Source organism: Gossypium raimondii, chromosome 9, assembly GCF_025698545.1.
Source record: "Gossypium raimondii isolate GPD5lz chromosome 9, ASM2569854v1, whole genome shotgun sequence".
In the NCBI taxonomy this organism is placed as follows: Eukaryota; Viridiplantae; Streptophyta; class Magnoliopsida; order Malvales; family Malvaceae; genus Gossypium; species Gossypium raimondii.
In genome coordinates this window covers 37,832,163-37,860,097 of record NC_068573.1, presented here as the reverse complement: position 1 = coordinate 37,860,097, position 27,935 = coordinate 37,832,163, and the positions used below count along the sequence as shown (strand labels likewise).

The 27,935-nt window shown below is 35.2% G+C and overlaps 4 protein-coding genes across 4 annotated transcripts; 1 reads left to right on the top strand and 3 right to left on the bottom strand.

The window, feature by feature from the left end:
- Nucleotides 1–360: 360 nt before the first annotated feature.
- Nucleotides 361–12,730, bottom strand: LOC105799473 (uncharacterized). The gene is made up of 11 exons (XM_012630060.2): nt 10,023–12,730; nt 9,639–9,878; nt 8,806–8,935; nt 7,458–7,610; nt 7,061–7,299; nt 6,874–6,943; nt 5,959–6,165; nt 2,714–2,949; nt 2,078–2,156; nt 1,849–1,989; nt 361–1,203 (listed from the first exon to the last, which is right to left on the bottom strand). The coding sequence occupies exons 1-11, from the start codon at nt 12,569–12,571 to the stop codon at nt 1,033–1,035; spliced, it is 4,215 nt and encodes a 1,404-aa protein (XP_012485514.1). The 5' UTR covers nt 12,572–12,730; the 3' UTR covers nt 361–1,032.
- On the bottom strand, nt 4,136–5,952 carry LOC128032440 (uncharacterized). The gene is made up of 2 exons (XM_052620556.1): nt 4,655–5,952; nt 4,136–4,569 (listed from the first exon to the last, which is right to left on the bottom strand). The coding sequence occupies exons 1-2, from the start codon at nt 5,049–5,051 to the stop codon at nt 4,553–4,555; spliced, it is 414 nt and encodes a 137-aa protein (XP_052476516.1). The 5' UTR covers nt 5,052–5,952; the 3' UTR covers nt 4,136–4,552.
- Nucleotides 12,731–19,252: 6,522 nt separating the features above from the next.
- On the top strand, nt 19,253–23,346 carry LOC105799472 (uncharacterized). Its single transcript, XM_012630057.2, has 3 exons — nt 19,253–19,398; nt 20,955–21,050; nt 22,640–23,346. Exons 2-3 carry the CDS (start codon nt 21,020–21,022, stop codon nt 23,032–23,034), a joined length of 426 nt encoding a protein of 141 aa, XP_012485511.1. The 5' UTR covers nt 19,253–19,398; nt 20,955–21,019; the 3' UTR covers nt 23,035–23,346.
- LOC105799471 (cytokinin dehydrogenase 1) lies at nt 23,212–26,314 on the bottom strand. Its single transcript, XM_012630055.2, has 5 exons — nt 24,979–26,314; nt 24,586–24,713; nt 24,247–24,507; nt 23,889–24,151; nt 23,212–23,808 (listed from the first exon to the last, which is right to left on the bottom strand). Exons 1-5 carry the CDS (start codon nt 25,640–25,642, stop codon nt 23,496–23,498), a joined length of 1,629 nt encoding a protein of 542 aa, XP_012485509.1. The 5' UTR covers nt 25,643–26,314; the 3' UTR covers nt 23,212–23,495.
- Nucleotides 26,315–27,935: the final 1,621 nt, after the last annotated feature.

Genomic DNA, 27,935 nt, shown 5'->3' with positions numbered 1-27,935 from the left:
CGTGTTCTTTAAATACATATTTGATGTAAAATAAATTACAAAAAATACATTTAGCTTACTGTTAATATTTATATATATACGTACCATGTTAATTTATTTTTATATAGAAAAAGTACAGATACCATTAACTAAGATAAAATTTTAAGAATATGTTTACCGGTCCAATTCAGTTTTATCGGTTCTTTAGTGATTGATACCCACTAAACTGGAGTGCCCAGTTCTTTCCAGTTCAACTAGTTTACCTTGGATGTCAAACTGGGGAAATATGGAGGTCAGACATGTTGCTTGATATATTAAAAGAAGTTAGAATTAAAACTAAACCTGTAGTGCAAAAAGTGAACAAGAAACTATACTATAAGCTTGTATGAAAAAATCATCCATTTGAAATTTCCCAAAAACATAATTACATCAGTGATGACACTGCTGGGGTAAAACAAAGCAGTACCAAACATAAAAGCAACAGTGGGTCCACTGAAGACCTAAAACATCCAATTTGCGAGACTAAATCATCAACTCTGTTTCATACCCCAGCATTCCTGTCACAAAAATCCTTGTTCTATTATTGCCTTTTGTGGAAAAGAGACTGACCCAGAGCCATCATAAAACACCAATCCACAATATCTTCTATTTTTCTTAATTACTAAATCCAATCATCGTCACACTTTTTACACTCACTTTTGTGTTTCAAAATTCCAAACCACCCAACCCAACCCAACCCAATTATTTGTTTGCTAGAGCAGAGCTGCACTTGCCCTTCAGCAGAGTATTGTGACAGTTGCAACATATCACGATTCAAAAATCTAGTTCTCCTTGCTAGTCTTGGCTTACGATTGTTGCAGCATATGCATACAATGGATAAATCTTGGAGACCAACAACTGTTGCAACACTTTTGCAACGTATCCATTCTAAAACTGTGTTTATTTACCTCTGATCATACCAATGGCACTCACTTCTCACTGTTCCATTCAGAACTTGTGTTATTAATTAGAAACTGCAATCTGTTAAATGAGCATAATCCTTCTCTGACTCTCCTACCATCGAGAATGTGAATTCCTATAATCATTCCAATTCCCCCGCCAGTATCGTCTGCTTGAACTCCTCTCATAATGATAGCCATAGTCATCTCTTGCTCTTTCATAAGCATTGCTTTTGCTTTTGTTTGGAGCTTTTCTGATCTCCTCTTCAAGATCATACTCCGACCGCTGGTAAAAGGAAAATGGTAAAATGAAAACAAGGCAGAAAAAAAAATTAAAAGGTAGTCTGTAGAAGAAACTAACAAAAAAAAAAAACTGCAGGGAAAGAAAATATTACAGCCCTTTATCAATGTAAAGGAGTTCAGTTGAACTTGGAAGAAATGTCACAGCACCCAGATCTTTAACATTCGGATACAAGCCAACTCAAATCTGGACATCTAACTAGATCCTTTTGACTTACAACAAATGTGTTTAATACATATTAGTGCAAGTTGGCTCCAATGTAGACAATATTCAAATCAAAATGACAGACCATCAACCATCATTTCCTCTGATTTAGAGAATCTCCCAGTACAATTCAACAAATTTTCCGGCACCTATATGATGAAATCATCCTACCCGTAACTTCTTTATGGTCATCTAATTAAGGAATGAAAAAGTTACTGAAAATTTTCCTATCATGAGTCTTAACTGTAGATTCTATGGGTGATTTCCAGACAGAAATAAGGGGAAAAGGATTGGTAGCACAGACAATCAGCAAATAATGAAGCAGAAAAACTAAGTTGTAAGTTGACGACAACTATGATGGAATGACAAACTAGAAAGCAATTACACACAGAAACATCTCAAATTTCAATCAGATGGATAGCACACCTTCTCAGTATCTGATAGTACTGCATATGCCTCTCCAATCATTTTAAACAGCCTGTCAGCGTCCTTGTGAATTTCCTCAGCAATTTCCTTCCAGAGTTGCCCCTCATCTCCAGTTTCACTCCTTGCCAAGAATTGACCAGCCTAATTCGACACAAGAAAAGCAAATAGACTGCCATGACAAACTAGTCATATGAAAGAATTCAATTCACTAAGTATAGCAATGTCAAACCTTGTCTGGGTGATGCCTAAGAGCTGCTTTGCGGTATGCCTTCTTAACATCAGATGTGGAGTCCGATGGTTTAACTCCCCTGTCATTGCAATTAAGAACTCTTTTAGAAGACTAAAATAAAATTGTCACTGCTACAAGCTGAGTATCTGAACAGGGATTATCAAAAGAATTTCTTCTGGGTCCCATCTCTGCACTAAAGTAGGCTAGAGAACATGCTTTTCCAGTTTTACTGCTTCCAAACAAAAAGAACCAAGTATTATCAAAACAATGGTTACAGAGAAGTAGACCAGAGAAAATGCTTGTTCCAGTTTTAGTACTGATAGAAGTTCCGCAAAGATTCCCACTAGATGATCATGGCTATGACTTGGAATCAAAACTATCACTAGAGGATAAGAATTTCAATACAGAATCATTGAACAAAATTGAAACATGTGCTTTAAGTGCTAGAGCCTAGAAAGACACTAATTATGCTGCAAACTGTATTCTCCAAAGACATGCAAATTTAATCAAATTTTATACAAGATGCAATGCTGTATTAAATGAAGACCACAAGCAGTTCATCCTCTTTGACTCTAAGTTGAAAGCATAATACATTATACAGAAAAACTCTGTTCCTAGGCTTCACAAAGAACTTACAAAATGAGGTATAAATTTAAAGGGATTTCTCTTTTAGCTTCTTCTTGCATGGATGATAACCGCCGCTGAGCTTGCCTTAACTCTTTTAAGTTTCCAGTAGATTTATCCTTAGTGCCAGACTGGTGAGATGTTTTATCACATTGCTTTTCAAGAATTGAGATAAGTCTTTGAAGATCGCTAGATGCTTGTCCATAGTCTCTGATCATCTCATGTAATGTTGCTCTCCTGGAAACTGCCTGCTTAGCAAGCAGGAGCAGTCAATGAGTACACAGTTATGCAGCAATGGTAGTTATAATAATTTTAACATGAAAATCAAAATGGTAGTTATAATAATTTTGACATGAAAATCAAACACACAAATGTAAAGACAAATGAGGAAATGAATAAACTGCTTTTATATCTATGACATGCCTTCCCTCACCATTCAAGCTTTTGATAGAGATAAATTTAAACTTGTAATGTCCATAAGAAACCTAGAATAGTTATGGTACACTGGTTAATGAGCTCAATAACACTCAAGCTTTTTCATATATTCAGTTAGTTTTTTGCTCACACTTTCATAACGTATCTCAAAGAAGCATTCAAGAAGCTGTTAAGCTAAAAAATGCAAGGCACACAAGTGGTAGTAGATTTGGTTTAAGAAATGTATATTTCAAGAGCCAGAATTGGATCTATCGATGCACAAGAAAGGGAGGTTTTTTTGGGAAAAGGTAAAGATTTATTGAGGATCATAGATCAATACATCCCAAGAAATATAAACCAGAAAAACTCCAACAAAACACAAGCAACACAGGAAAGGCATACAAACACGAACCAGAGACCAAAATCATAAACACAATAACTCCCTAGGCAAGATTATTCAGCAAGGGAGTCAGCGTGACCAATAGATTTGGAGAAATTCAGAAAAAGAATGTTATTTTTTCATCACGAAGACAGCCACCAATACCAGCCAGACCAAACGCTCCAATGACAGATCCATCGACATTAAATTTAAGATACCCTAATGGAGTATTCCATGGGGCAGGCAATTTGTGCTTTGAAGAATTTCTAGGGAGCAGAAATTGCAGGAGGCTGCAGTAAAATCAACTGTCAAAGAAAAGCTCTTAGGCCATTTTGCATGGTACCACCATGCCATTCTAAGTTCAATAATGTCAATAAGCTGATCAAAGACCAATGATTTGCCATTAAAAATAGTTTCATTCAAAAACCACTGTGACCACACAATGGCGAAAAAAGCCATAAACCAAATTTTGCTACATTTATCGGCAGGTAAATATATTGCCAAGCAATGAAGAAAGATAGTGGATCCTTCAGTAAGAATGATGCCAAATTTTTAACACAGGTGAAGAATAGGTGGTGAACTGGTTCCAACTCCAAACCACACAAACAACAAGTGGCAAAATCTGAGGGAACAATACCTCATTTGGCCAACTCAGTCTTCGTAGGGAACCTGCACCTAATGAGTTGCCAGAAATACTTCGACCTTCAGGGGAGCAATGAGACAAACATGCTTCCAACCAGTTTCCCTAACCTCGACATGGGTGAAAAAAAGCACAAAAAAGATATCCAGTATACTATCCGCTAGTAGAAGCACTCAAATAACATAATCAGCAATAGGAGGGCTAGGAGGTAGATTGTTGAGAGTTTATTGGAAAGCATTCAGTTTGCTCAAGTTCCTAATCAAAAGGATTTCTTCTCAAAATTACATTCCAACTCCACTTACTATTGATGACAGTTCCAAAATCAGACAACTTACCCTCCTTTTAACAACAAAAGCATAAACCCGGGGAAAACACTCATTGAGAGGACAGGTACCAAGCCAGCAGTCAGACCAAAAGTTTATATCTCTCCCATCCCTATGAGAACTTCAAATTGTTGTTAGAGGAGACATCCATTGGATCAGAAGAAAATAATGGGAGAACAATGTTTATCTAGACCTACTGTTAACTCTAGTGGGCAGGGGCGAGGGAAATGGCAATTTGTGGGTTGGTCTGTTAACTCTACTATCACCTTGAGGGGCCACACCATCAATTGACTTGAACGGATATCTGCCTAGAAGAACCTCCTTGTTCTGTTGTCCCTGATAGTTCTCACGTGCTTGATTATTCATATTTGTCCTTTGGAGCATCAGAAACTTTGGGGGAAGTTGACAAGCCTCTAGGGGAGTATAGACCCTTGACACTTGGATGATTTTACCATCAATCTTCTCATTGTTAGCCCTTGCAGTCAGTCTCTGCATCTCATGCTCACATTTGTATCTAACAAAAGAAAAGGTAGTGGACCAATACTTTCTCTTGTTCCAGTCCACGATATAAACGTAAACAGCCCTACCATACATGCAGAAAACTAGCCAAAGGGCAGATTTAAAGGTCCCCCCTAATTGCTTCAGTGGATATTTAACATATACCAGAGCCTAAGATGCTTCTTGTTTATAGACTTAATTTTTTTTTCAGTCATTAATATTGGATGCACAGGTCACTTGTTAAATGGTGCTACCCATATGTCATAAGTTTAGAGAATGTTGTACTTGTTACTTTATATTTAGGTCGTAGCTCCCCACGTATTACCAGGTGGATTTAGGTTTGATGCTTAACAGGTTTTATTACATTTGGATATATACTTCACCTCCCAATGTAGCAATCTAAAAGGTTTAAAGGTTTTATCACTGATATGTTAGAACGATCTTGTTCACCTTGCTTTCCATATGTAATTTCTATCTATCTTCAAATGGTAATTATCATGGATCACATATTACCTACCAATCGCATCTTTGCAATTAAAATCAGTAAAAGCTCAAACTTAACATTGGATAATCCGAGTGAGAAAGGAATTTTTTGAATCATGATGAATTAAGGGTAATCAACTATACTAATTCCATAAGTACCTATAAAGTAAGCATAGTTGGAAACATTAAAATCCAAGTCCAACAAGTTTATTTATGTCAATATTTTGATTGCATATACTAGATCAAAGAAATAAGCCTGACTAAGTAATGGGAAAGGAACCCATCAGGCACATACTCAAGATTTAAATATCAACAGTATAAAGAAAGTCTTGACAAGAAGATTCATTAGTATTTATACCATCGCCCCCAATGAACCAATCTTTGGTTATTAATAGAAAGAAGAGCCAAATCTCATAAGCCTAATAAAATCATCTTTGTAATAAAATCCATATAGCTACTACACTTTTAAAACTTTCCTCGGTCAAAAAGACAAGAAGAAAAAGATAGGAGAAACACATACCTTGGTATAATTTTCATTAAGGGCCATTGCTAGACTGCAATCTGCAATTGCATCAGCAATTTGACCCAAAGCTTGGTGTGCAGCAGCACGATTACAAAAGCATATTGCTGCAAAAGGCCGTGATTCAACATTGCTTGACAAAGCAAGTGTGTAGTGTTCTACAGCTTCTGTATACCTACCAGAACAAACTGCTTCATTCCCTGCAGTCTGAAATAACAAAAACGGCAAATGGGATAAAATTTAAAAGAAAAATGAAGGATATGAGAACCTCAGGAGGCAAAATTCGAAACACACAAAGGGATCAACAGAAAAAGGGGGGAAAGGTCAAAGTAAAATGAGGGTGGATTAAAGAAAGGATAAGAGCACTAGATTTGTTCCAAGAATAAAAAGGTAAATGTTTTTTTACGACATATGCTTTCCACCAACATCGAATTCTCCTAAAACTTCTTCGGAACACAATTGATACTGTACTGGTATCAGTATCAATAACATTTAACATTCAGATGCCACTATTGAAATGACCACAATAATTTTGATAGATGATATGGCCCCATAATCTTTTGTTTCATCATCCACAAGCATAATAGTTCTCCCACCCTATTTCCTTTAGTCATATCAATCATCAAAAACTTATGCACAAAAATGACATCAATAGAGAAAATATGTTATGTTTTTTCCTGTTCCTTCCAGGCAACTGTTTCAAGGGACTTACCCCTGGCAAGGAGGACATGGAATTCTTCCCTGCATGCTAAAAAATATGAGTACCATGGCATTAAGGTCAAGCACTAGGGTGAGAAATTTCCATGGATTATTATCATCTTCGTGTCAAAAACTACCTAAGAACTTGAACCATCCCAGTATTCAAGAGAATGAAAACACAATGAATAACAACCATCGAAGGGCTATAGCACATACCTTAAGGCGCAAAAGTTCTCGAATGGTAACAGCCAATGAAACTGACATTTCTAAAATTTTGCTCCCATGCCTACAAAATCACAATCAGAATCAGGACCCTTTTAGCATCGTAGAAAATGGATGGACAACATGGGATAAAGCTACAGAAAATTGGAATTAGTCATGCATCAAAAAGATAATGTATTACTTGTCCTTCCAAGATCCCACATGCTCAAGCTTCTGAAGTAATTCAAGTGCCTTTTCAAGCTTGCCCATATAGAAGTATGACTTGGACATCAAGTTCCACCTCCACAGCATTGCAATAGAATAACACCCACAACCATCTGTGCTTGTTATTTGTTTGTCTATCTCTGCTTCAGAAGAACTATTTTGTGCAACATAAAGAGGTTGCTCGCACAACTGAATTGCTTCTTCATATCTCTTAAGCTGCAACAGACCCAAAAATGTGCAATCCAAACTTACATTGTTTCTTATGGCATATAAATGAAATGCTCAAATGAAAAGAATAATTATACGAAAAGTGAAAACCTAGGGGAAAAAGAAAAGAGAAACCAAGTGGAATCATAAGTCAAAAGAGCACAGACCATATAAAGGGCCTCTGCCTTCATTTCAAGCAATTTTTCAGAACGTGAACTAATAGACAAGGCCTCAGAAATTGCATCAAATGCACTAGATGCTGCATTGGATGACTTTTCTTCCAAAAGCATTGCAGAATGTTTTGTAAGTTCATCCACTCTCTGCATATCAAAAAAGCACAGAATCAGTCGTCACCCCACCTTCCCAACCCACATATGCATAGACAAAGATGTCTTCCAGTAATCTAAGCCTTGTAAAGCTTAAGTGCTCAACTCTAAGCTTGCGCCACCTAAATTCTATTACTCAAACTGTACAATCAGTTTATATTTTATTGCCAAGTCTAAAATATATTTTCTGACCAGCGAGTGTGAAAATAGCCACTGGATTCCAGATAATTCGTACATATAGTATATCAAAAATCAAGTCAATGTTAGTAATCTATTACTTAAACGTTATGTTTTAACCACTATTTTATTTGCATCCATATCAAATGAAGACAAGAAATTTTTTGTTTACTTTATCTTTGCAACTTATTTTGCTCAGAATTAAGTGTGAAATTTAGATATATGTACGTGTCCAATAGGAATATTTTCTATCTTTTCTAAAGCTTTTATTCAGATTGGGTTGGGGGCAGTAACATCCATTATGAGCATTAAATGAGTCCAACTTAGGTGCTTTTGGAAAAGGCAAGGTCCATGGTCATGCATATAACATTGAGCACTACAAAGTGGTTTACTTTATCCAACAAAACATACAAATTTTCCTCTTTTTTATTGGGAGAAGGAGGGGTTGTCAAAATACACCATTTTCTTATGGTCCTAAGTTTGGCGTTCAATGCTCAAAAGTTGAGATGTAGAGAGTTTGAGATTATCTCTCTTCCTATTATTAACAATAAAGGCAGAAAAGAAAACACTAAATTATGTTATCTGGACTCAAGAAATGGAAGAGAACTTCGATTGGGCAAGCTATTTTTAGTGCAAACAGCCTTACACAAAAGGGCACCTAGGTAGACCAAGCATGATCCTGATCAACTTGAAAGGGTCTAAGGTGCCTTTTTTTTCTAGCACTAAGGCAGAGCACCTTAAGATCACTGTTTGCTTCACTAATCCGATTGGGGTCTGTTGGGCTTTGATTCCATCAGCGACTTTGAAACCAATGGAATATGGATGGAGGGGCCTCTCTTTATGCAGTCAGAGTATGCAACTTAATAAAATATATTTATTAAATAAGAAATAAAATAACTCATGAGCTCCATGACTTGTGTCATGGGATCTCAAAGACTTGATATTTTTGCCAACCTCTACAAAGCCACTGCTTACATATGATGAGGACATATCAATCCAAAATGTTGCTTACCTGAGCTTTTTGGAGGCCATCTGCAGCATCTACCCTAATTCGGCGATCCAAGCACACATCAGCTCCTGAACTGAAGCACTTATTGAAATATCGAATGGCATTGTCAGTTTCCCCCAGCAGAAGGTAACAACTGCAAATTGCACACAATGAATTTTAAAATATTAATATTCCTTAAGGAAATTTTGGTTATAATTTAACATCAAATGTAACAGTTCTATGCATAGACAAGAACTTCTTAGCTGAAAAGGGCAGTCAACCCCTCTCCTTCAAATCACATTCTTGAGATTGCAATAGCTTTAATGACAACAACCGTGAAAACCCCTCATAAAAATAGTTTCTTTTTCCTTAGCACTCCATATAAAGACTTAAGCATAGAGAACAATAAAAATTGTCAATTTCACTGTATGTTGGACCAGCATGACTTAAGTTTTAAAAGGAACTAATCTTGTTGTTATTAAAAGGATGAGCTTAGAACATGATATAACCCAAAATCTTAATCATAAGCTCCAAGCAAGATTTCCCTAATTAACACATCTTGGCTAACATACCAAGTTCATAAATAATTAATACAACTATTTTACCAGAATCAAATTTTCCTAAACTCCTTTCAATCTTACCGCTCCAGCAAGACATATATGATTTCCAAGTCCAACTCAATGCTTTCAAACTTCAAAACAGTAATTGGACATATAAGGAACCATACAAACCCACTAAGGTACCAAATGCATCCTAAACAGATAGCTACTTAGTAAGGCAATCCAGTTCCAGGAATATAAAAATTGCTGAACAAAACTCAATAAATCACAAAGCAAACATATATTTTAGGGCCTTACTTGCCAGCTCTAACATTAACTTTCAGAAAATTTGGATCAAAAGCAGCAGCCATCAGACAGTCTGCCAGAGCTTCCCTTATCCTTCCAAGAGATATACGAGTGGCTGCACGGTTGCTATAGCAAAGAACAAGAGGCTTGACAGAGCACCCTGAAGTCTCATTTGTGGTGACAGAGTTGATTCCCTGAGTGTAAAATTCCTCTGCTTTAGACAAATTCTCATTTCTATAAGCTTGATTTCCCCTGATACAATTTCAAATTTTCCCCACATAAATATCAATACCAAATTCTCAAAGTAATACTAATTAACGTGAAACCACATCAGCAACAAATAATCCAATGAACCTTTCTCAGACATTATCAAACACTAATCAGTCATCAAGATACCTGAGTCGCCACATCTCACAGGCTTCATGGACTGCGGCAGTAAAGGAGTTAGACCTTTGTTTGAACTGATCATTCTCCTCTTTGCTATGATGTGTAAATTTATCTTTTTGTTCACATTCTACAGGATCACAAGGTGAAAATTGGACAGAGGAAGACCCTCCTTGAACATCCAGGACTGGAGTTATGATAAATGAAGCATTACCAATTTTGACCTTACTTTTATTTCGAAGCTGGCGCTTTCTTAATGACAAACTACCTTGCCCAGAAGTTGAGGTTGCAGAAAAAGTAAATTTTCTCTCATCTTCCATGCCTGAACTAAAACAAGACTCTGTTCTCTGTTTGTTTTCTTGGGTCCCGTTTAGGCCTTCTGCTCCAGCAATACCAGCAGCACTGCTACTAGAGAAACAGTCAGATTTGAAAGCAGTGGGAGCAGTTTCAGATTCACAAACTGGTTCTCTTGAAGGACCATCACCAAAAAAAGTTCTCTGATGATCATACCCAAAATTCTCTTCGTTTGGCTTACTGCATTTCTGATCACCTTCATCTTGAGCACTTTCCTTTGGTAATTGATCAACTTCTGCAATTTCCCGATAAGGAGAAAAATCCATGGGTGAATAACATTGAGAGGAGTCTTGATTTTCTTGAGGACTGCTTTCCTGTGGCACATTATATTGCTGGGACCAATGCTTATGCAGGGAAGATTTCCTTGACTTTCCTCTCATTTTCTTTGATCTTTTCTCCTTGGTTAAGCTGACTTTTACACCAAATTCCAATTTCCTATCCACCTCAGGGAATAAATTCTCTTTAAAGGAAGAAGGGTTCCATTTGGGTGTTCTAAAATCACTGGATGAAATTTCTGATTGATCTAGAGTGCCAATTGAGCAATTTTCATCATTCCTTTCAGTACCGACCGATGCTGCATTAATTACACCAGTATTTACTTGTGAGTTTAGATTGAGCGATGACCATGCATCAGTCCCGTTCAGCTCTAAATCATCTTTAACATGACCTTGAAAAGAATTTCCAATGTCAGAAGTCTTATCAATACCAGCCTGAAATGTAAATGGCTCGGAATCAGAGATTCCAACATTATTTTTATTACAAGAAGCAGCACCATTCACATTACCAAAGAGAAATGTTGCCTCAGGATTCGCTTCTGTATCTGAATCCTTAGTTGAATTAGTACCACCAATATTTTTAGAAGAACTGATATTTAGTTTCTCTAGATCATGTTCCAGTATAAATACTGAGTTTGCCCAAGAAGAACTACCAAAACAATTGCCACTTTCAAAAGCGTCCTTGTGCTGAACATTTCTAGCAGAAACTCCAAATTTTTCACTGCTTGAATTGATTCCATCTTTGCATTCATTAGAGGAGCTTTTATAGCTTGTAGCACCAAACACAAAGAAACTATTAGCACCATTCCCAGTCCAGGTTTCAATTCCATTAGCATTGAAATTAACTGCAGAGGGTTCCATTTTTTGTGACCTTGTTTCACCCTCCATATTCATCTTCCCAAAATCACTACAAATTGGTTGTCCTAAGTTTTCACCAGATCTCCTTTCCAAAATAAATGAGGATGAATTGAGGTTACTAGCACCAAAAGTAGAACTCGGTTCCCCCACAACATTAGTAGGTTCAATCTTATGAGAACTGAAAATCGGCTTCAAATCACTCTGACTAGAACCAAACACAAAACCAGCAGCACAGAAATCGGGAACTTTGAGAGTCTCACCAAAGTCTGGCTTCTCCAAATCCAAATTGGAAGCTAAATTACTCTTGCTCGAACCAAAAGTGAAATCTAAATTACTATTGTTACTGCCCTGCAAACCAGTCTCTAATTTTATCTTCCCCTCGCAGCCATCCAAACTCAGGGAAGAATCACTGGATTCTCCCTTTTCTGGATTCAACTTCACCCGTCCATCACTCCCATTAGCGCCAAAAACAAAACCAAACTGCTCACACTTTTCAGAACCCAGTTTCTCCATGCCACCGCGCAAATCTGCTCCAAATACAAAACCTACATTCTCAAACTTGCCCAAAGGCTCCTCATTTCTATTCTCAACCTCAGCATGTCCACTAGATTCTCTATCACTTCCATTATTAGCACCAAATACAAAACTTGAATTATTATTATCGCTAATATTATTATTGCTATTATCATCGTTCACTCTATTCATACTCTCAGACGATGATGGATTACCAATAGTGCCTACCGGACGCGATCCTTGACCAGACTGCTTAAATGGGTTGAAACCGGACTCGACCTCGCACTCCCCAGTTCTCACCTTCCCATTGAACTGCTTCCTCACCTTGAGCAACCTCGGCCTTAGCCGAGCGGCGGACTTGGAATGAAAGCCGCTACTGGAATCAAAACCGAAGCCGCAATCGAACTCCCCCGCATTTCCGAGATTCTTTTGGGAATGGTTGGAGTGAGGAAATGCAGTGAAATTGTGGGGTGCGGGCTCAGGGTTTTGTGGAGTGGAAGAGGGTTTAGCATTGGTAGAGAAGGCATCCTGTGATCGAAATTCGACGGCGGCCGGTGACATTTAAAAGCGAGATTGGAATAGTAAATTTGAGAGATACTTAGGGTTTTGGTTTAAAATTTTTGGGGAAGGGTTTTACTTAGTTTTGAAGTAAAAAGGAAGGAAAAATAAATAAAAAGGAAGGGGAGGACAAGGAGAGTGTGAAAGTGAAATGAGTGATGAAACTGCTGGTGAGTGGTGACTTTAAATGTACTGGAAGTCGCTGTCATTTTTTCGTATTTGGAAGTCTGCAATCCACGACCAACGCAAATAAAACAATAAAATAATATTACATTTCCTTACGAGTTTAACACATATGTTTTATAATAAAAAATAATTAGCATAAATTTGAACATAATAAAAAGTTTGGAAATGATGAAACAATATTGAAGGCTGTTTAGAGCTGATGGAACAATGCACCCTGTATCTATAACGGGTAAGTAAAATTAGGGTTAGTGTTGGATTGAGTGGAAAATTTTTTAGATAATCGAATCTTATTTTATTATCTGTATTTAATTTGAATTTTTTCGAATTGAGTTAAGTGAAATAAGATTTGAATCGATTTAAATCAACCAAAATTCATCTGAGTTAAATTAAAAAATTAAACATGTCAAATTAAAATCTTGTTACAAAGTCAACTAATTTCATGTTAGAGTACATAAATTTGAAACATATATATTTAAAATCTTTTCAAACAAAAATTAATATTTTAATATGATAAACTTCAATCATTAATTAACTTAACTCCCCAAATTTATTATTCTAATTTTTTTACTTTTATATATTTTTAGATTTTTTTGAATTTTTATAATTTTTAAAAATATAAATTTTAGATTTTTTATAAATATTTCCAATTTTAAAATTATTTTGAATTTTTAAAATTATTTTTCAATTTTTTGTAATTTTGTTGAGAAAAGATCAATTTGCTCATTTTCAAACTTGATAATGACCAAAAATGTATTTACACCAATCTATTATTCAAGTTATTTGAATTGTAAAATTTAACTCAATTCAAACACAAAACTCAAATTTTTATTTGAGTTTATTTGAATAATTCAATAACTCGATTCAATTAACTCAAATTTTAATTTTTTCGATTTTTTAAATCAAATCAATTTTGCTCACTCTTAAACAAAATAGTAACGATAAAGGTGAAAAGGCTAAAAGTTGTATATAAAATCCTTGACACCAAGGCAAGTAGAGTAGTTTTTAGGTTTTTTTTTTTTTTTAGTATTGTTATCTTCTTCTACCTATTATCATTTAAATATTCTGTAATATTCATTTATCTTATTCAATCTTTGCAAGTAATTTTTATAATATTATATTTCATGTAATGATATATTAACATATACTAAGTATTAGTGTTAAATATGTAATAGAAAGTTAGAATTGCTGTTGAATATATGTTTTTTATGACATTTTTAATATATATTAGTATTGAATATAAATTAAAAGTTGATATGTGTTAATGTTGAATATCCATTTGTGTCAAATATTGTTGAATAGTTATTTTTTATTCATTATTTGGATGAGAAAAAAGTGATGATGACATTGTATGTTGTTTTTTCTTCAAAATTTGACACTGTTGTGTTATTGTTTATTTACAATGAAGGAAAATATTATTAAGGAAAATCTTCAATGTCGGCAAGTATAGTGGTATCTCAAATATACAATAGTGGATAAAAGTACTATGGAGGCCCTTATACTAGAATCAAATTGCATTTTGTCCACTCACTCAGAAAATAGGTTAATTAGTCAATTATATTAAATCAAAGAGTAAATCGGTCATTCTATTGAAAATTTCATCCATTTATACCATTAAAAACTGGTCATTGTACGCAGAATTAGGTGCACATTGCACGCCACGTGTAACTATTTGGTTATTTTATCAATCATGCCAAATTTTAACAGTAGAAATAGATAGATTTCTTTACTGGAAGAAGCAGTTTGCTCTTTAATTTAACGTACAGGGACTAATTTGCCCATTTTTGAGTAAAATGGGCAAAAAGCAATCTAGCTCCTAGTAAAAAGCCTTAATGGTACTTTTTACCTACAGCAGTATTGTTGCGTTGTTAGAATTATAAAATCCATTAAGCATAGTTTTTATTTTGATATGAAAATGTTAATGTTCTTGTTAAAGATATTACATTAACGAGGATAATATTACTGCTTTACTGGTTATATATTGATTTTTTTATTTTGCATTGATATTATACATAGGGATTCTATACAAAATGAGCAATATGTTTTATGTTGTGGCGAACTGTAATGACTAGATTCATAGTATAGATAACGGTGTAATTTCGAGTCCGAAAGTTCGATTAACATGACGTTCAGAAATGACATCACGCTAGTGTAGATGAAGTGCAAATTTGGTAAACAAAATTAAAGCTCCAATTGGGTTGTTGAGGCATATTTATTACATGTGACAATCCAATGAGATATCTGCAATTCATGTCGTGGATGATGATGATTTACAGAAAGTGGTTGCACTTCATGAGTCAAATGGTAGTGGAAGAGTTAAGTTGTATGTTGAGCTCAACAGCATTGAAGGACATAGGGGGTAAATATTCCAAGCTTGTCTAGGACCCTTGTATTGATGTCACAAATGACTCATGTAGTGATTTGCAAATTGGGACACTAGACCCGACATACAAGTTGATTAATAGTTTTGTACCGCTATTGGAAACTCTTTCTATCTCTAATGAATGCAATCAAATGGGAATGCAATCAGGATATTTTGCATTACAGTTTTCAAAATCCAGATTTGGTGGTGCTTCAAATCCATATGAGGTGTCATCAACTTCTATTATAATACCCTATTCCCAACTGAAACCAACCATATATAAGAATATCAACAGCTTGTTGTTTATAGAATTCACTGATAACTTTAGAAATGTCGATTTTGAGACTAGGGAACCTGTACATGTCAATGATGTTGTATGAGATATTTTGGAATATCAACCTCTAACTCCTATGCTCTGAGTTAACTTTGACAGGATGAAAAGACTTAAGTTTCCCAAGTATCCTCCAGGTTATACCACTTCAACGCTACATATCTAGGGAAATTGGTTGTTGGTACCTAGTTTCCAACGAAAGAGGTTGTTGTATTTAGCCATTCAAAAAGTACAATGTTAAAGCATTCATAGATTACAAAATTGATGTATCTACAAGCGTAAACTTTGTTGCATCATGTGTAAAATTCAACAAATGATGCATGTGGAGGGTACGAGCCTCATTTCTAAAAAGGAAACAACTATCGGAGATAATCAAATACTATGGTCCTCACACTTGCATGGTTCCAATGATATCCCAAGATTATCATAAATTAAGCTCCGACATGATAGCCAAAGCAATATTACCACTAGTGGAGGCAAATCCAAGGGCTACAATTCCGTTGTTAATCGCAAATACTTGTAGCCAGTATGGATACCAAGTATCATATGCTAAGGCATGAAAAGCAAAGCAAAAGGCACTATGAAGATGCTTGAAGATTGGGATGACACATATAAGAAATTGTTAAGTTTGTCGACGACATTGCAGCAATGAGTATTTGGCACCATAATTGAGATAGAGACACTGTTTGCATATGAAGGCAATTGACTAGCCTAGGGTAAGAGAATTTTCAATCGCGTCTTTTGGATATTTGAGTCAAAGGGTTTCTATATTTTAAACACATTGTCCAAATTGATGATACATGGTTTTACAAGAAACACAAACACATGTTTCTCCTAGCAATACCAAAAGATGGAGATAAAAAAGTTGTTTCACTTGCCTTTGCCATTGTCGAGGAAGAACCTACTGAGGCATGGAGATTTTATTAAGGAATTTATGGCAGTACTGATAGGGGCAGCGAACCAATATTGTGTTCAAGTTATTTGACATGAAGGGATTCAGATTTGACCTGAAAAGAAAAAGCCAAACAAATTTAGAAAAATAAAGAAAACAAAAACAACTAAAAAAAGAAATCTAAGTACAAGGAATAAATATTTAAAATAATAAATAAATAAATGAAAAATTAAAAGTGGAAGATGGATTGAATAAACCGATGAATATGAATAAAAGATAGTTTTCCAACTGAAACCTTAACAAATTCAATTAATGGTTCTAATCAACCCTCTAATAAATAATCCTTGGCAATTTGAAGGATTAAGAATGAATTCTCACAACTCCTTAAAAAAATTCGAGAAGAAAAAACTGCTTCTAAAAATCACAAGAAAACAATCTTGCACGAAAGAAATTAACTCCTACAATTGAAAATTTTATTAATGAATGAATCAAATTTATCAATTAAGCCTATAAATTGAAACCAATATGATTTAAACTTGAATTAAAGCTTGAAACTCGTAACTTCCCATAATAATCCAGTCCAAAGATTCTACTTACACAGTATTCAGTAAAACAGTCATAACTTAAGCTTTTGAACTCGAATTTAAGTGATTAAAAATGTGTTTCGAAGTTAAGGTGGTAGCTCTTCAAACGCTATGCAGACATCTCAGCCTAGAAATGCTTGGATCCCATCAAAAAATTAGTCGCAAGTCAATTGATCTTCCAAACTTGAAAATTGGCAGCTTAGTTGAATTGACTTTAATAAATTTCACTCCATATGTGCATGTATCAAGTACATTGTGAAAAAGGACAACATATGCCTCATTTCTAATGGAGCATCCATCATACTTGCTGACATAGAACGTGAAGAGAATCGATGGACTCCTCCGTATGCTTACCGTGTTTTTTGTATTCAACATATCAAAGTGAACTTTATGAAGGAGTTTAAGAACAAGATTTGGCATAAGTCGTTAATGCGGGTATGATTTATTTCTTATGTTTGGGGTATAAATGTATTCATGTGGTATAGCTTTCATCCAATAACATATTACTTTTAGTTGTGTAATAGGTAACGAACTTGTAAGACCTCACTTTTAAGAGAGGTTAGTGACTTTATGTTCATATCACAAGGGAACCAGACTATGGCTGGCTCAAATGGAGCTTGACTAGTGGGCTCAATGTTTCGATTGAGGACGACGCTTTGGCCACATGACAATAAACCTTGTCAAGGCTATTAACTCTGTTTTGAAAGAAACACGTCTTCTTCTTATAAATGGTTTGGTGAATGAGACTTACTACAAGACAGATACTCTTTTTGCCACAACAGGGAAGAAGGTTGAGACAATGTTGAACGATAGTCACACGTGGTGTGAAATGTTAACAGAAGTATGAAGGGAAATCATGTAAAGTCAAACTAGATGTTGGTTCATGAATTCATTAAGATGGATCAGACCTTCATAGTTTTTGAATTGGTAAAGTCGCACGAGGGAGTCCCAATGGCATCATACCTCGTACATCTGGACTAGAGATGGTGTGACTATGGAAGGTTTCAATTTCTTGGATTCCGATGTGCATGTGCAGTTCTAGCAGCTTCTTTCTATCACGTTAATCCAATGGACTATGTTGTCAAAGTTTACGAGTTATAGAGAAAAGAAGTTAGAAGGGCAATAAAACATTGCGTATTGGCCAAATATTCCAAATAATGAAAGAGTTATTACCGAATCCATTGCTACGCAAAATCCAAAGAGGTATCCATTAAAGAGGAAGGTCAATGTAAGTGCTGCAGATTCTGTAAAAACGAATGCCATAACCGCAATAAATGTCCTAATATTCCAAAAATCACTAGCGAGGGAACTTAGTTTATTTGTAATACAGATTACAAATATATTGTTACAACTTAGTTCATTAAATACATGATTACACTAATTTAGTTACTAACAATAATCTAAAATATAACAATAATCTTTACTTAAAAAAACTTACAGAATATTAATCAAACCCATAACAACAAGAACAAATATATAAATATATTAACAAATTATAGTTGAGATTGGAATACTAGAATTAGAATTAAATTGATTTTTTTATAAATATCGAGGACTAAATTTGTTATCAGCCTAATAAAAATAAATAGTTAAATAAAAATTTAATAATTAACTAATAGTTTACTTTCTAAAACATATAATTTGGAGTATATTTCAGGCGAGTTTGCACCGTGCTTAAAACCAAATTAAGAAAAGAAAAATGGGGAAGGATAAGATAATAATTCCATTGCATTTTTTCGGGGCTTTCAAAGATTTTGAGTTTAGAACCATTAATTTCTTTAGATTTTTTATTATTTACTCACATATGATGAAATTTTAGAATTAAAAAAATATTTTAATTTTTACATAATGATTTATTTCATCCTCAAGTTTTATAAAAGAAAATTATTTTAATTTTTTATTTAATTTTTGTTTTTTAATTCTTGACCTTGTATTACTTGTTAAATTATCTTAAAATAGATGTAAAAATTAATGTCTCGACATGATATCTATGTGGTATTCTACATGTATGCCACGTTAGCAATTAATTGTTTTAAAAAAATTAATTTTTATTTTTAAAAGTAATTTTATAATTTTTCTAAATTTTAAATTTTAAAAATTAGTTAATTATTGACATGCCACTTCAAGAAAGTTAATATATGTTAATTTTAAAAATTAGTTATTTTTATACAAAATATTTTAATTATCAAATGATGATATCATAGTTACATCTTTATAGCCATATGTTACAATCTCAAGTAAATATTATAAAAAAGTACTAAATTAGTGGATGGGAGTCATACGAGTATTTAACCCAATTGAAAATGAAAATTATAATCAGAAAGAAAAATAAAGAAAGAAATAAATAAATGGGCTTGAAGTTTTGTTGAAGTACAGAAAATGTAAAAAAAGAAAAAAGAAAAAACCAAGCTAACCCAAAACTAAAGGCGGCAAAGTAAACGCAACTTCCTTCTCAAAGTTCTCTTCTCTCAGAGTCAGGTTGCCACTTTCCACCTTTTCTGTTTATCATTTTATGTTTCTGGACTTAGTTTTTTTTTTCTTTTATGTTTTGCTTTGACATTCAAGACTTTTTTTTTTTTGGACTGTGAATCGGGAATTTTACAGGAATTGAAGGGTTGAATAACAATGGGATTTTGCTCTTTTTGTTGTTTAGCATCTTAGGCATTCAGGACACTGAGGCCAGGTTTAGAAGTTAGAAATTCAATAACACTCGCCAATAAGATTGTTATAGACATTGAATACTACTGGAAATGAGCAAGGAAAGTATTTTCTTATTAAGATAATTTCTGTTAAAACTGAAAAGTTTATTAATTTCATTTCAGAAAAGGGTGATAGTAGTCTCTGTTATAGGAAGTCAGTAAATTAGTATTTACGAGTAACTGATAGAGGGATAACAATAAGGTGAAAGAAAAGGGGAAAATAAAAAAGAATCTATATTGGAATGAAGATAGCAGGGCAAGATTTGAATATGTTCAAGTGGAACGAATGGCTACACTTTTGTAATTTGTATTACTGAATACCATTTGTTCTCTAACTGGTTTTTATACCTGGACCTAGTTGGGTTCTATGGATATTCTTGGATTAGTGAAACAATGTAGCATTTAATGAACAATTCTAAGTGTTGCTTATTGCAAAATTAGTCCAAGATCTGCTGTATTTTAATAAGATCCCTTTTCCTATATTCTTTCCACTCTTTTGCGCAAATATTTATCTTAATATATCGAGGTTGTGTGCTATATGAATATAAGTGCACCTATAGATTCGTAGGCAAAATATCAGCATATTCATGAGTTGTCCTTTTCAAAATTTCAATTGTTGCATTTTGTAACTTTTTCCCTTCTTTTAGTCAGAGGCTCATCTCTTATCTGCCAATGACATGCATCCTTTTCCCTTCTATAGTTGTTCCTGAGAACGTTTAATGAATTCTTTAAGTCTCAGTTTTATAATCTGGTACACTTGCCTTTTATTTTCAGCAAAAGTACTCATTCGCCCTTCGCTGTTGACCATTTTGTTATTTGTTACAAATTTGATTCATGGTAGAATTCTTTTCGTTAACTACATGATAATTGGTTCAGTTTTTAATTTTTATCAGCTTAGTTGTCAAATGATCATTTATTTACTGAAATAGTATAGTCTCTTTATGTGCACTATCATTGACATGCTCCATATGCACTTAGATTTTATATATATCCTACTGTTCTTGAAGCAGTTATTTTTATTAATGAGCCTTCAAAACAATCTTTTAGACTTACTTTGCCAGATCCAGACAGTCAAACCTTGTCATTAAGCCTTATGTAGCAGAAGGTTTAGTTATGCCACCAGAGAGTGCAAGAGAGAGAGAGAGAGATACAGTGGGTCAAGGGATAAGTTTTACCTGATTCTGAGCTTTTACTTCCTCTGCTTGTGAAATTTTAATGTCAATTGTCTAAAGATTCTTTTCGATGCCATGCAATTACATTACATTCATGCCATGTAAGCTATATATTCTACATCTTACATCATTGTTGTTCAATTCCATTTGCTCTGTTTTGCAGAAAAGAAACACTATACTGTACTGTCAAATTTGCACAGTCAAATTTGCACAAAATTGCATACCAGGATGGAGCATGAATCAATTAAAGTCGCACATGGTACTTTCACATGTTTTACCTGGAATTCAGTATTTCCCTTGGCTAACATGTTTTGCAATGCTCCACAACCCTGGAAAATTTCTACTCTATGAAGCAAGTCTTCACAGTGTTTTGTCAAGTTCTTAGTAAAGTTTCCTATAGTTGAAGTAAAAGCCTCAAGGAGGAATTAGATCCACGACCATAGGAGGTTAAACCTATAAAACATTTACTAAGAACTATAGGGAACTTTACTAAGAACTATAGGAAAATATAGTTTTCCTCTCCAAGTGCTGCCATATTAAATTATTGGATGTAAATGAAAAGCACTTATATAGAAGCAAATCTTTAGATTATAACATGTACAGAGAGCTTCCACAACCCACCTTGTGTTCTCCCATGATGGTGTTTTCTCAATAAATTAATACAACACAAACCACAGAAAATAAAAGTGGGATCATGAAAATATGGACTGAGTCATTACTAATATATAGAATTATTGATATATCACTACCTTACCTACAATTGTAGTGAAAGCATTTTACCTCCCAATGATGGCAGTCACCTTTAGTGAGAGTAATGCCATTATGGGTTTATAGCATCTGTGTTTCCCTAATGCGACAGCTGCTAAGGGACATTATTATTAAGGGAAGGCTGGCTTGCTAAATGAGCTACGACTTGAACTTTCATTCAGAGGTAACTCAAAGTAGAGAAAACAGCTCAACTTCAAAACTTATTAGTGATGGTTTTGGGAGTTATGGGGTTGAGTAATTACATATACATGTTGGAGCACTACTATTTTCAATTTCCACCATCATTTCCTAATACAAATCAGGTTTTAAAGTATTTTTGACATTATTGGTATAGAAACAGTATGCTATCTATGGATGTACATTGCAATTGAGTTCAGAAAGGCATGACTAGATTGTTTCGAACTACATTTATATGTAGTCACAAGAGAGTTTGAGCCTAAATCTAGAAGCCTTCTTATTTATCAAGTGTCACCTCCATTACTTGCATAGATCAGCTTGAGGAATAATTTTTGAAGTTATAGTTAGATGGCATAACATGCTGGGTTGATGTGTACTGCAATTTAGTTGAAAGGGGTGTGACTTGATTGTTTTTTACTGGGTTTTGCTTGTTGTCTGAGAAATTACATTGTTGGTAAAGCAATGGAAGAATGCCTTTGAGAGAGGCTGTGTTTGGTTGGCTGCATAAGAGTTCGAAATTAGCTTACTACAATTTGCTAAGAAATTTGAAGCAATCTACACTATGCTACTACAAGGGCAAAATTTTTCCACGAAGGTGTAATTGATACTGTTATTCATAAAATATTATTGCTATTTGTCTTGATTTTTACATGCTATTTTAATTCATGAGCAGCTATGATTATTCCAGTTCATCTAGTGCAGAGGTTTTAGTTGGGTCATTGAAAGAACTTGATGACATTGTCTTTTTACTTTCACGGATGAAGTTCTTAACAAGGTTTTTTGAAATATTAACCTGATCAATGAAGTCAGACTTTTCTTACTCCATTTCCAATTTGAATGCATTTCGTGCTGATGCTTGCATCTTTTATTAAGTTATTGTTTCTTGATGCTTGTATTTTACAGAAAAAGATGAAGACAGAACAAGGGATGAACCAATTGAATCCTCTAATTCTAAGGTTTCTGGGGAAGATGCTTCTAAAGTGGTGCCAAAGTCTCCAACAAATGATGTGCATGATAATGTGATTGCATGGAAAGGTGAGGGAAGAGATGGTGAAACTTCGGAATATATGGAAACCTCTGGAGAAGCAAACATGGAGGTTTCTCTAACAACTGACGATGTTATTCGAGCTGGGGGCTTTGGAGCTAGGGATGATATTGGTAGTTTTCTTCCTGTTGCAAGTGATTCAACCGACTTTGAAGCTTCAATTCGTGATGCCAGAGACTATGAAGAACCTCAGGGAGACATTCACAGACCAGGTCTTGGCTGGAGAGAAGCATCAGAAAGGGAGAAGCTCTAGTTTCTTTACTACATAAGTGGGTTGTTGGTTCAAAATTCTGGTATTTTCTTTCTTGCGTCATCTTTTCATTTTCACGCAATAGACTCAGATGTTTGGATTTTGCCTTTTAGGGAGTTGTTTATGATAGCATTATCCCATATCTTGAAGGAAGGGAGGATGCCACTCCTTATGCATGAATTATATCAGGACAATATGTATGACTCTTTATAACATGCTTAAAATGCCCTTTGTGAGGCTACGTTATAAGTTCTTTGTACAAGGCAATTTTGTGATTGCTGAACATTTCTATTTATAAACAAAATTGTCTAATAATCTACTGCTTTCCTATCGTTCTTAGGAGTGTTGTTGGTGCTGAATAACAAGGGGAAATTTTCATTGGCCATAACTTACAGGTCTAGGCAGACCACTCTGTATGACATTAGTGCTCTCTGTTTAATATATGGCATCAGCAAAAGGCCCTGTTATGTGATTGATATTGCCTTTTGGAAGATTCTTTGTCCAGGAGCAAGGATCGCCAAAGGGTCATATGCAGATTTTCTCTGTACAAAAGTTTCCCACTGAGTACCAAAATGAGCTTGCCACTCATCTTGGGTGTGGTAATGGGGCAAATATTGCTTTGCCCCAAGTTGCGCCTTGGCGCAGAAATCAAGAATATGTTGGTTTTGGGTCATAATGTGTTCTAGGCCATCAGTTCCTGGGAGTGCGGATGATAGGAATGCCACCAGGTAAATTATATCTTCCTCTGGGGTAACCATGGATGTTCTGTTGTTCCATCTGCGATATAGATGATATGCCAGATTGAGAATTTGGCATCTAGGAATTGTAAATAACAATTATATATATTGAAAATGTACTTGGCCTTGTTGACTGGGTAAATGAGGATAGGACCATTATTGTTGTCTTTCACAATATTACCAAAGACCCCTTCAGCAAAGTCTAAAATTCTGCTTTTGGGTATAAGAAGATTCAGCCATGGATGAGGAACTTCCCATAATCCTTTTGATCTGAGTTTTATCTCAGACAAGTGCACTCTATCGAGGAATTCCACATAAGAAACTTCAGATAGAAAGAGTGTGGATGGGATATAGTTTAATTCGGACAACAACTTCTCAATATCCTACAATATGTACTGTACTAGTTAGTTCCATTCTATCAATTAAACATGTTGGGGGGGAGGGGGGTGATGCTTGAATATGCTTATTAGAGTTTTACCTGGTTCAAAACATCTATCTTCTCTGGGTTGAAGTATTTGACCATTTCTAGACAGTAAAGTATTTTCCCATCTGAACTGAATTGACTAGCTTGAATTGGGTCTTTGGGATTGAAGGAAGATCTCCAGTTGTTGAGGAGACCAGTTCTGTTTATCATAACGAACCCTTCGATGTAGTCGAATGAATTATTGGATGATATTAAATGCTCTTGGTCATTGGAAAATGTAGAGAATTCAGAGTAAAGAACCCTGATCCATTTCACCTGTCAACAATGATAAATCATGTTGGAGGTTCAGTGCCTTTGAGAACTGCAGTCAAGAAAAAAGTTTTATTTCCTTACCATCTTTTCTGCTGGTCCAAGAGATATTCGAGCCCGGGTGATGATGCCAAATTGCCCTAGTCCCCCAAGAACACCATAAAAAAGATCAGCGTTCTCCTTATCTGAACAGGTAACTACTTCTCCTCTTCCTGCATTAAAATCCCCAAGTTAGATTCCATTGTTTCCATATTACTTGAGTTCATTATTTTATTGAAAACCGCATGTTCCTTCTACTGTTTGATTTAAATTTTGCTGGAACCTGCTCTGAAAAGTAGCATATGTCATTTCGCCTAAAATAAAATGAACTAACTACCTTACCATGCCTTTTCCACAAAATGACTAAGCTGTTACTTCAGCCAACCCTGTAAAAAATTGTCTGTAGGAGTTCAAAAAAAGTTATTTCCTTAAACGTACCTGTCACAACCTCTAGTTGGTAAACGTTATCAATCTGGGGTCCATGCCGAAATGCTTGACCACTTATTCCGGCATTTGATAAAGTACCTCCTACAGTTAGGTGAAGGTAGTCTGTCCAAGACTTTGGTGAAAGTCCATATTTAAGAGTCTCATGCAGGATGTTTATCCATAACTCACTGCCCGAAACATCCACATAAGGCACCTCACCATTTTCAATATACATGCTTGGTCGATCAAGTGATTCCATATTGATAACCACACCTTGATAGGCTTGTGCCTGACCTTGTAGGGAGTGACCACGGCCTCTAGCTGCTACTGTTAACTTTGTTACTGAACTCATATACAGGATGTGTTTAATTGTGGAAGAAATATCAGAAACTGATTTTGGGTGTAGAACTGCTATGGGGAGGTAGTGGCATATGTTACCGAAGTCTTTTGCAGCATGTTTGAGGTTCTCAAAACTGAAGTAGCCATCCAGAGTAAGTGTTTTCAAAGAGGAGGGAATGCTGGAGGAGCTTGAATGAGGTGGAATGGTTGGGGTGTCAAAAGAGGGGTTAGAACAGAGGTTGGTTCCATCAGGGATACAGCTCAACACCAGAATAGCAAAAAATCGAAGGAATATAATGTTGTTTTGTTTGAGAAAGGCACAAACTGGTGACCCCATCTCTTGAGAATATGTTGTGTATCTGTTTTCCTTCTTTTTTTTTTTGGTATTTGTGTGAGATAGAGAGAGAGAGAGAGAGAGAGAGAGAGAGCTTGTGGGTGTAAAGGCGAGGTGTAGAAGAGCCCAAGGAAACGAATGGCAGACGAGAATTTAAAGGGGAAGCTTTGGGCGGTATAGTCAAAACAGAGTCACATATTCTGTGGTGCCACTCCAACAGTCTGTGTGCTTTGTATTTTGGGTTTTAACTTCTGCCTTTCTATTCTGGTTTCTAAAAAAAAAAGTTTGAGTTAAAAATAGTTAGAAAAGGAAGTGTAGATTTGCGCACATATCTGGTAATAATCTCCCCAGTCTACACACTCCAACCGCATATACTCCACCTTTTTCTTTCACAACCCCCCTTTACAAGATCCAATGATAACAGTCTTAACAAAGACAGTTCACGGTCTCTACTTTCTGCTCCATGGTTTGAAATTATAACCCTGTCTTCTTTCTATTGACTACGCCATACTTGGGTATTTCTTTGTATGCATGCACTCTGCTTGTCTGCCCTATTCTACAAATAAGATTTCCGGTATTGACGGGCCGGCCCCTACTAGGTTTTCATGCTGTCAGAATGGTTGGGGGAAGGTGGCCGTTGCGGGTCCCTAAGCACATGAAATTCACGAGGGTATATTCTTGTGGCGGGGGCGGGGGACTTGGTATATCATGGCTCCTTCACTCACACTTTGCTACAACAGAGGCTGCCTAAGGCTACATGAAAATTTTCAAAGTTTAATATGTTGTCAGTCTGATGGAAGCATATGCAGCATATCATTTCATGCCAATTTGCTCTTAATGGAAAATTCACTCTGTAGTATGTAGGGGCCGGGAAGGGGGTGCCATTGCCAGACTCTTGAGGAAGAGTGGAAAGTTGACCAGTTCAGAATGAATGGCCCTAGGAGACACTACAGGTGGCCTACAACTCTCAACCTATCAAAAGTATATTTGGGGGGGCGGGGGGTCTTAAATCCCTGCAGAGAGACATCCCTAACATCATTTCCCCGTTTAATAATATAATTGATAAGATATAATGCTATGTTGCCTTTTTGTGCCCAAACATACTACTATTTTGGAAATTATTACTCTATTTACTCCTTTTCCATTGAATTGCCCACTATACTTCAATGCCAGCAGCTTTTTGGAAAACCATTCGGATGTCACAATTTTCTCTTTTCATTCTAATAATAATGTTAACATTAAATATTATTTAGTTACTCATTCCAATTGTTGTCTGTCTTTTGACTTTCAAATGTATGTTGGATGTGAATTTGATAATTGCCTTGCCCCAATTGAGGTCAGTGATGAATAATTTGCTCTCAAATCTCACACCAACCTGTGGGAATAGGAAAGAAAGGCTTCCTATTCATATGTTCTCTATACTTTCTGAAACATGAAATTTTCTTAAACAAATGTTTTTTTTTTAAATTCAAAATATTTTAAATTGTTAATGACTCGTGCCTTTTAAATTGTATGCTATTTTATTCCAGGATTTCAATCAACTGAAATGCAGTCAAGTAACTTGTTCCTTTAGGATAGATATGGAAGTGGACAATACAAAGACAATGAATGAATAAGCAGATTTTATATAATGTTATTGAAGATTGAATAAATTATCTCCAATCACTTGTAAAAATCCTTTCCAAAAGATAACCACTATTCACAAATGGTATATGAACATAAATAATAAAATTCGAATTTATCTCTTAAAAGAATTATTGTATAAATTTGGGTTAGGTAATAAACCATTGCATTGTTTAATGTGCTTTACAAGACTTTTGTCAAGGTTCTAAGATGATTTTGCCTAGTATCTTTTCTTTTATGTATTAATAATATCTTGTAGCACTCGAAATTATCGATCACACGAAGAGTAAAAGTCGTAGATAGGCAAGTGAGGTGACACTGAAGATAAACATTAGTAAAGCATATGATCGGGTTGACCGAAGTTTTCTTTGGTTTATTATGTCGAAGTTGGACTTTTCACGTTAGTGAATTGACTGGATTATGTTATCCATCACTTCCATTAATTATTTTGTTTTGTTAAATGGGTTGAAGATGGGGCGAATTGTGCCTAAGTGAGGTATTTGTCAAGGTGAACCGCTTTCTCTTTACATGTTTATCTTGTTCACTGAAGGGCCGAGCTATTTGCTTTGCAAAATTGAAGTGACAAGGGACATGCATGGCGCTTCTGTTTGTCGTGGGTGTCCTTCGGTCTCACATCTATTTTTTTGTTGATGACAACTTTTTGTTCTTCCGA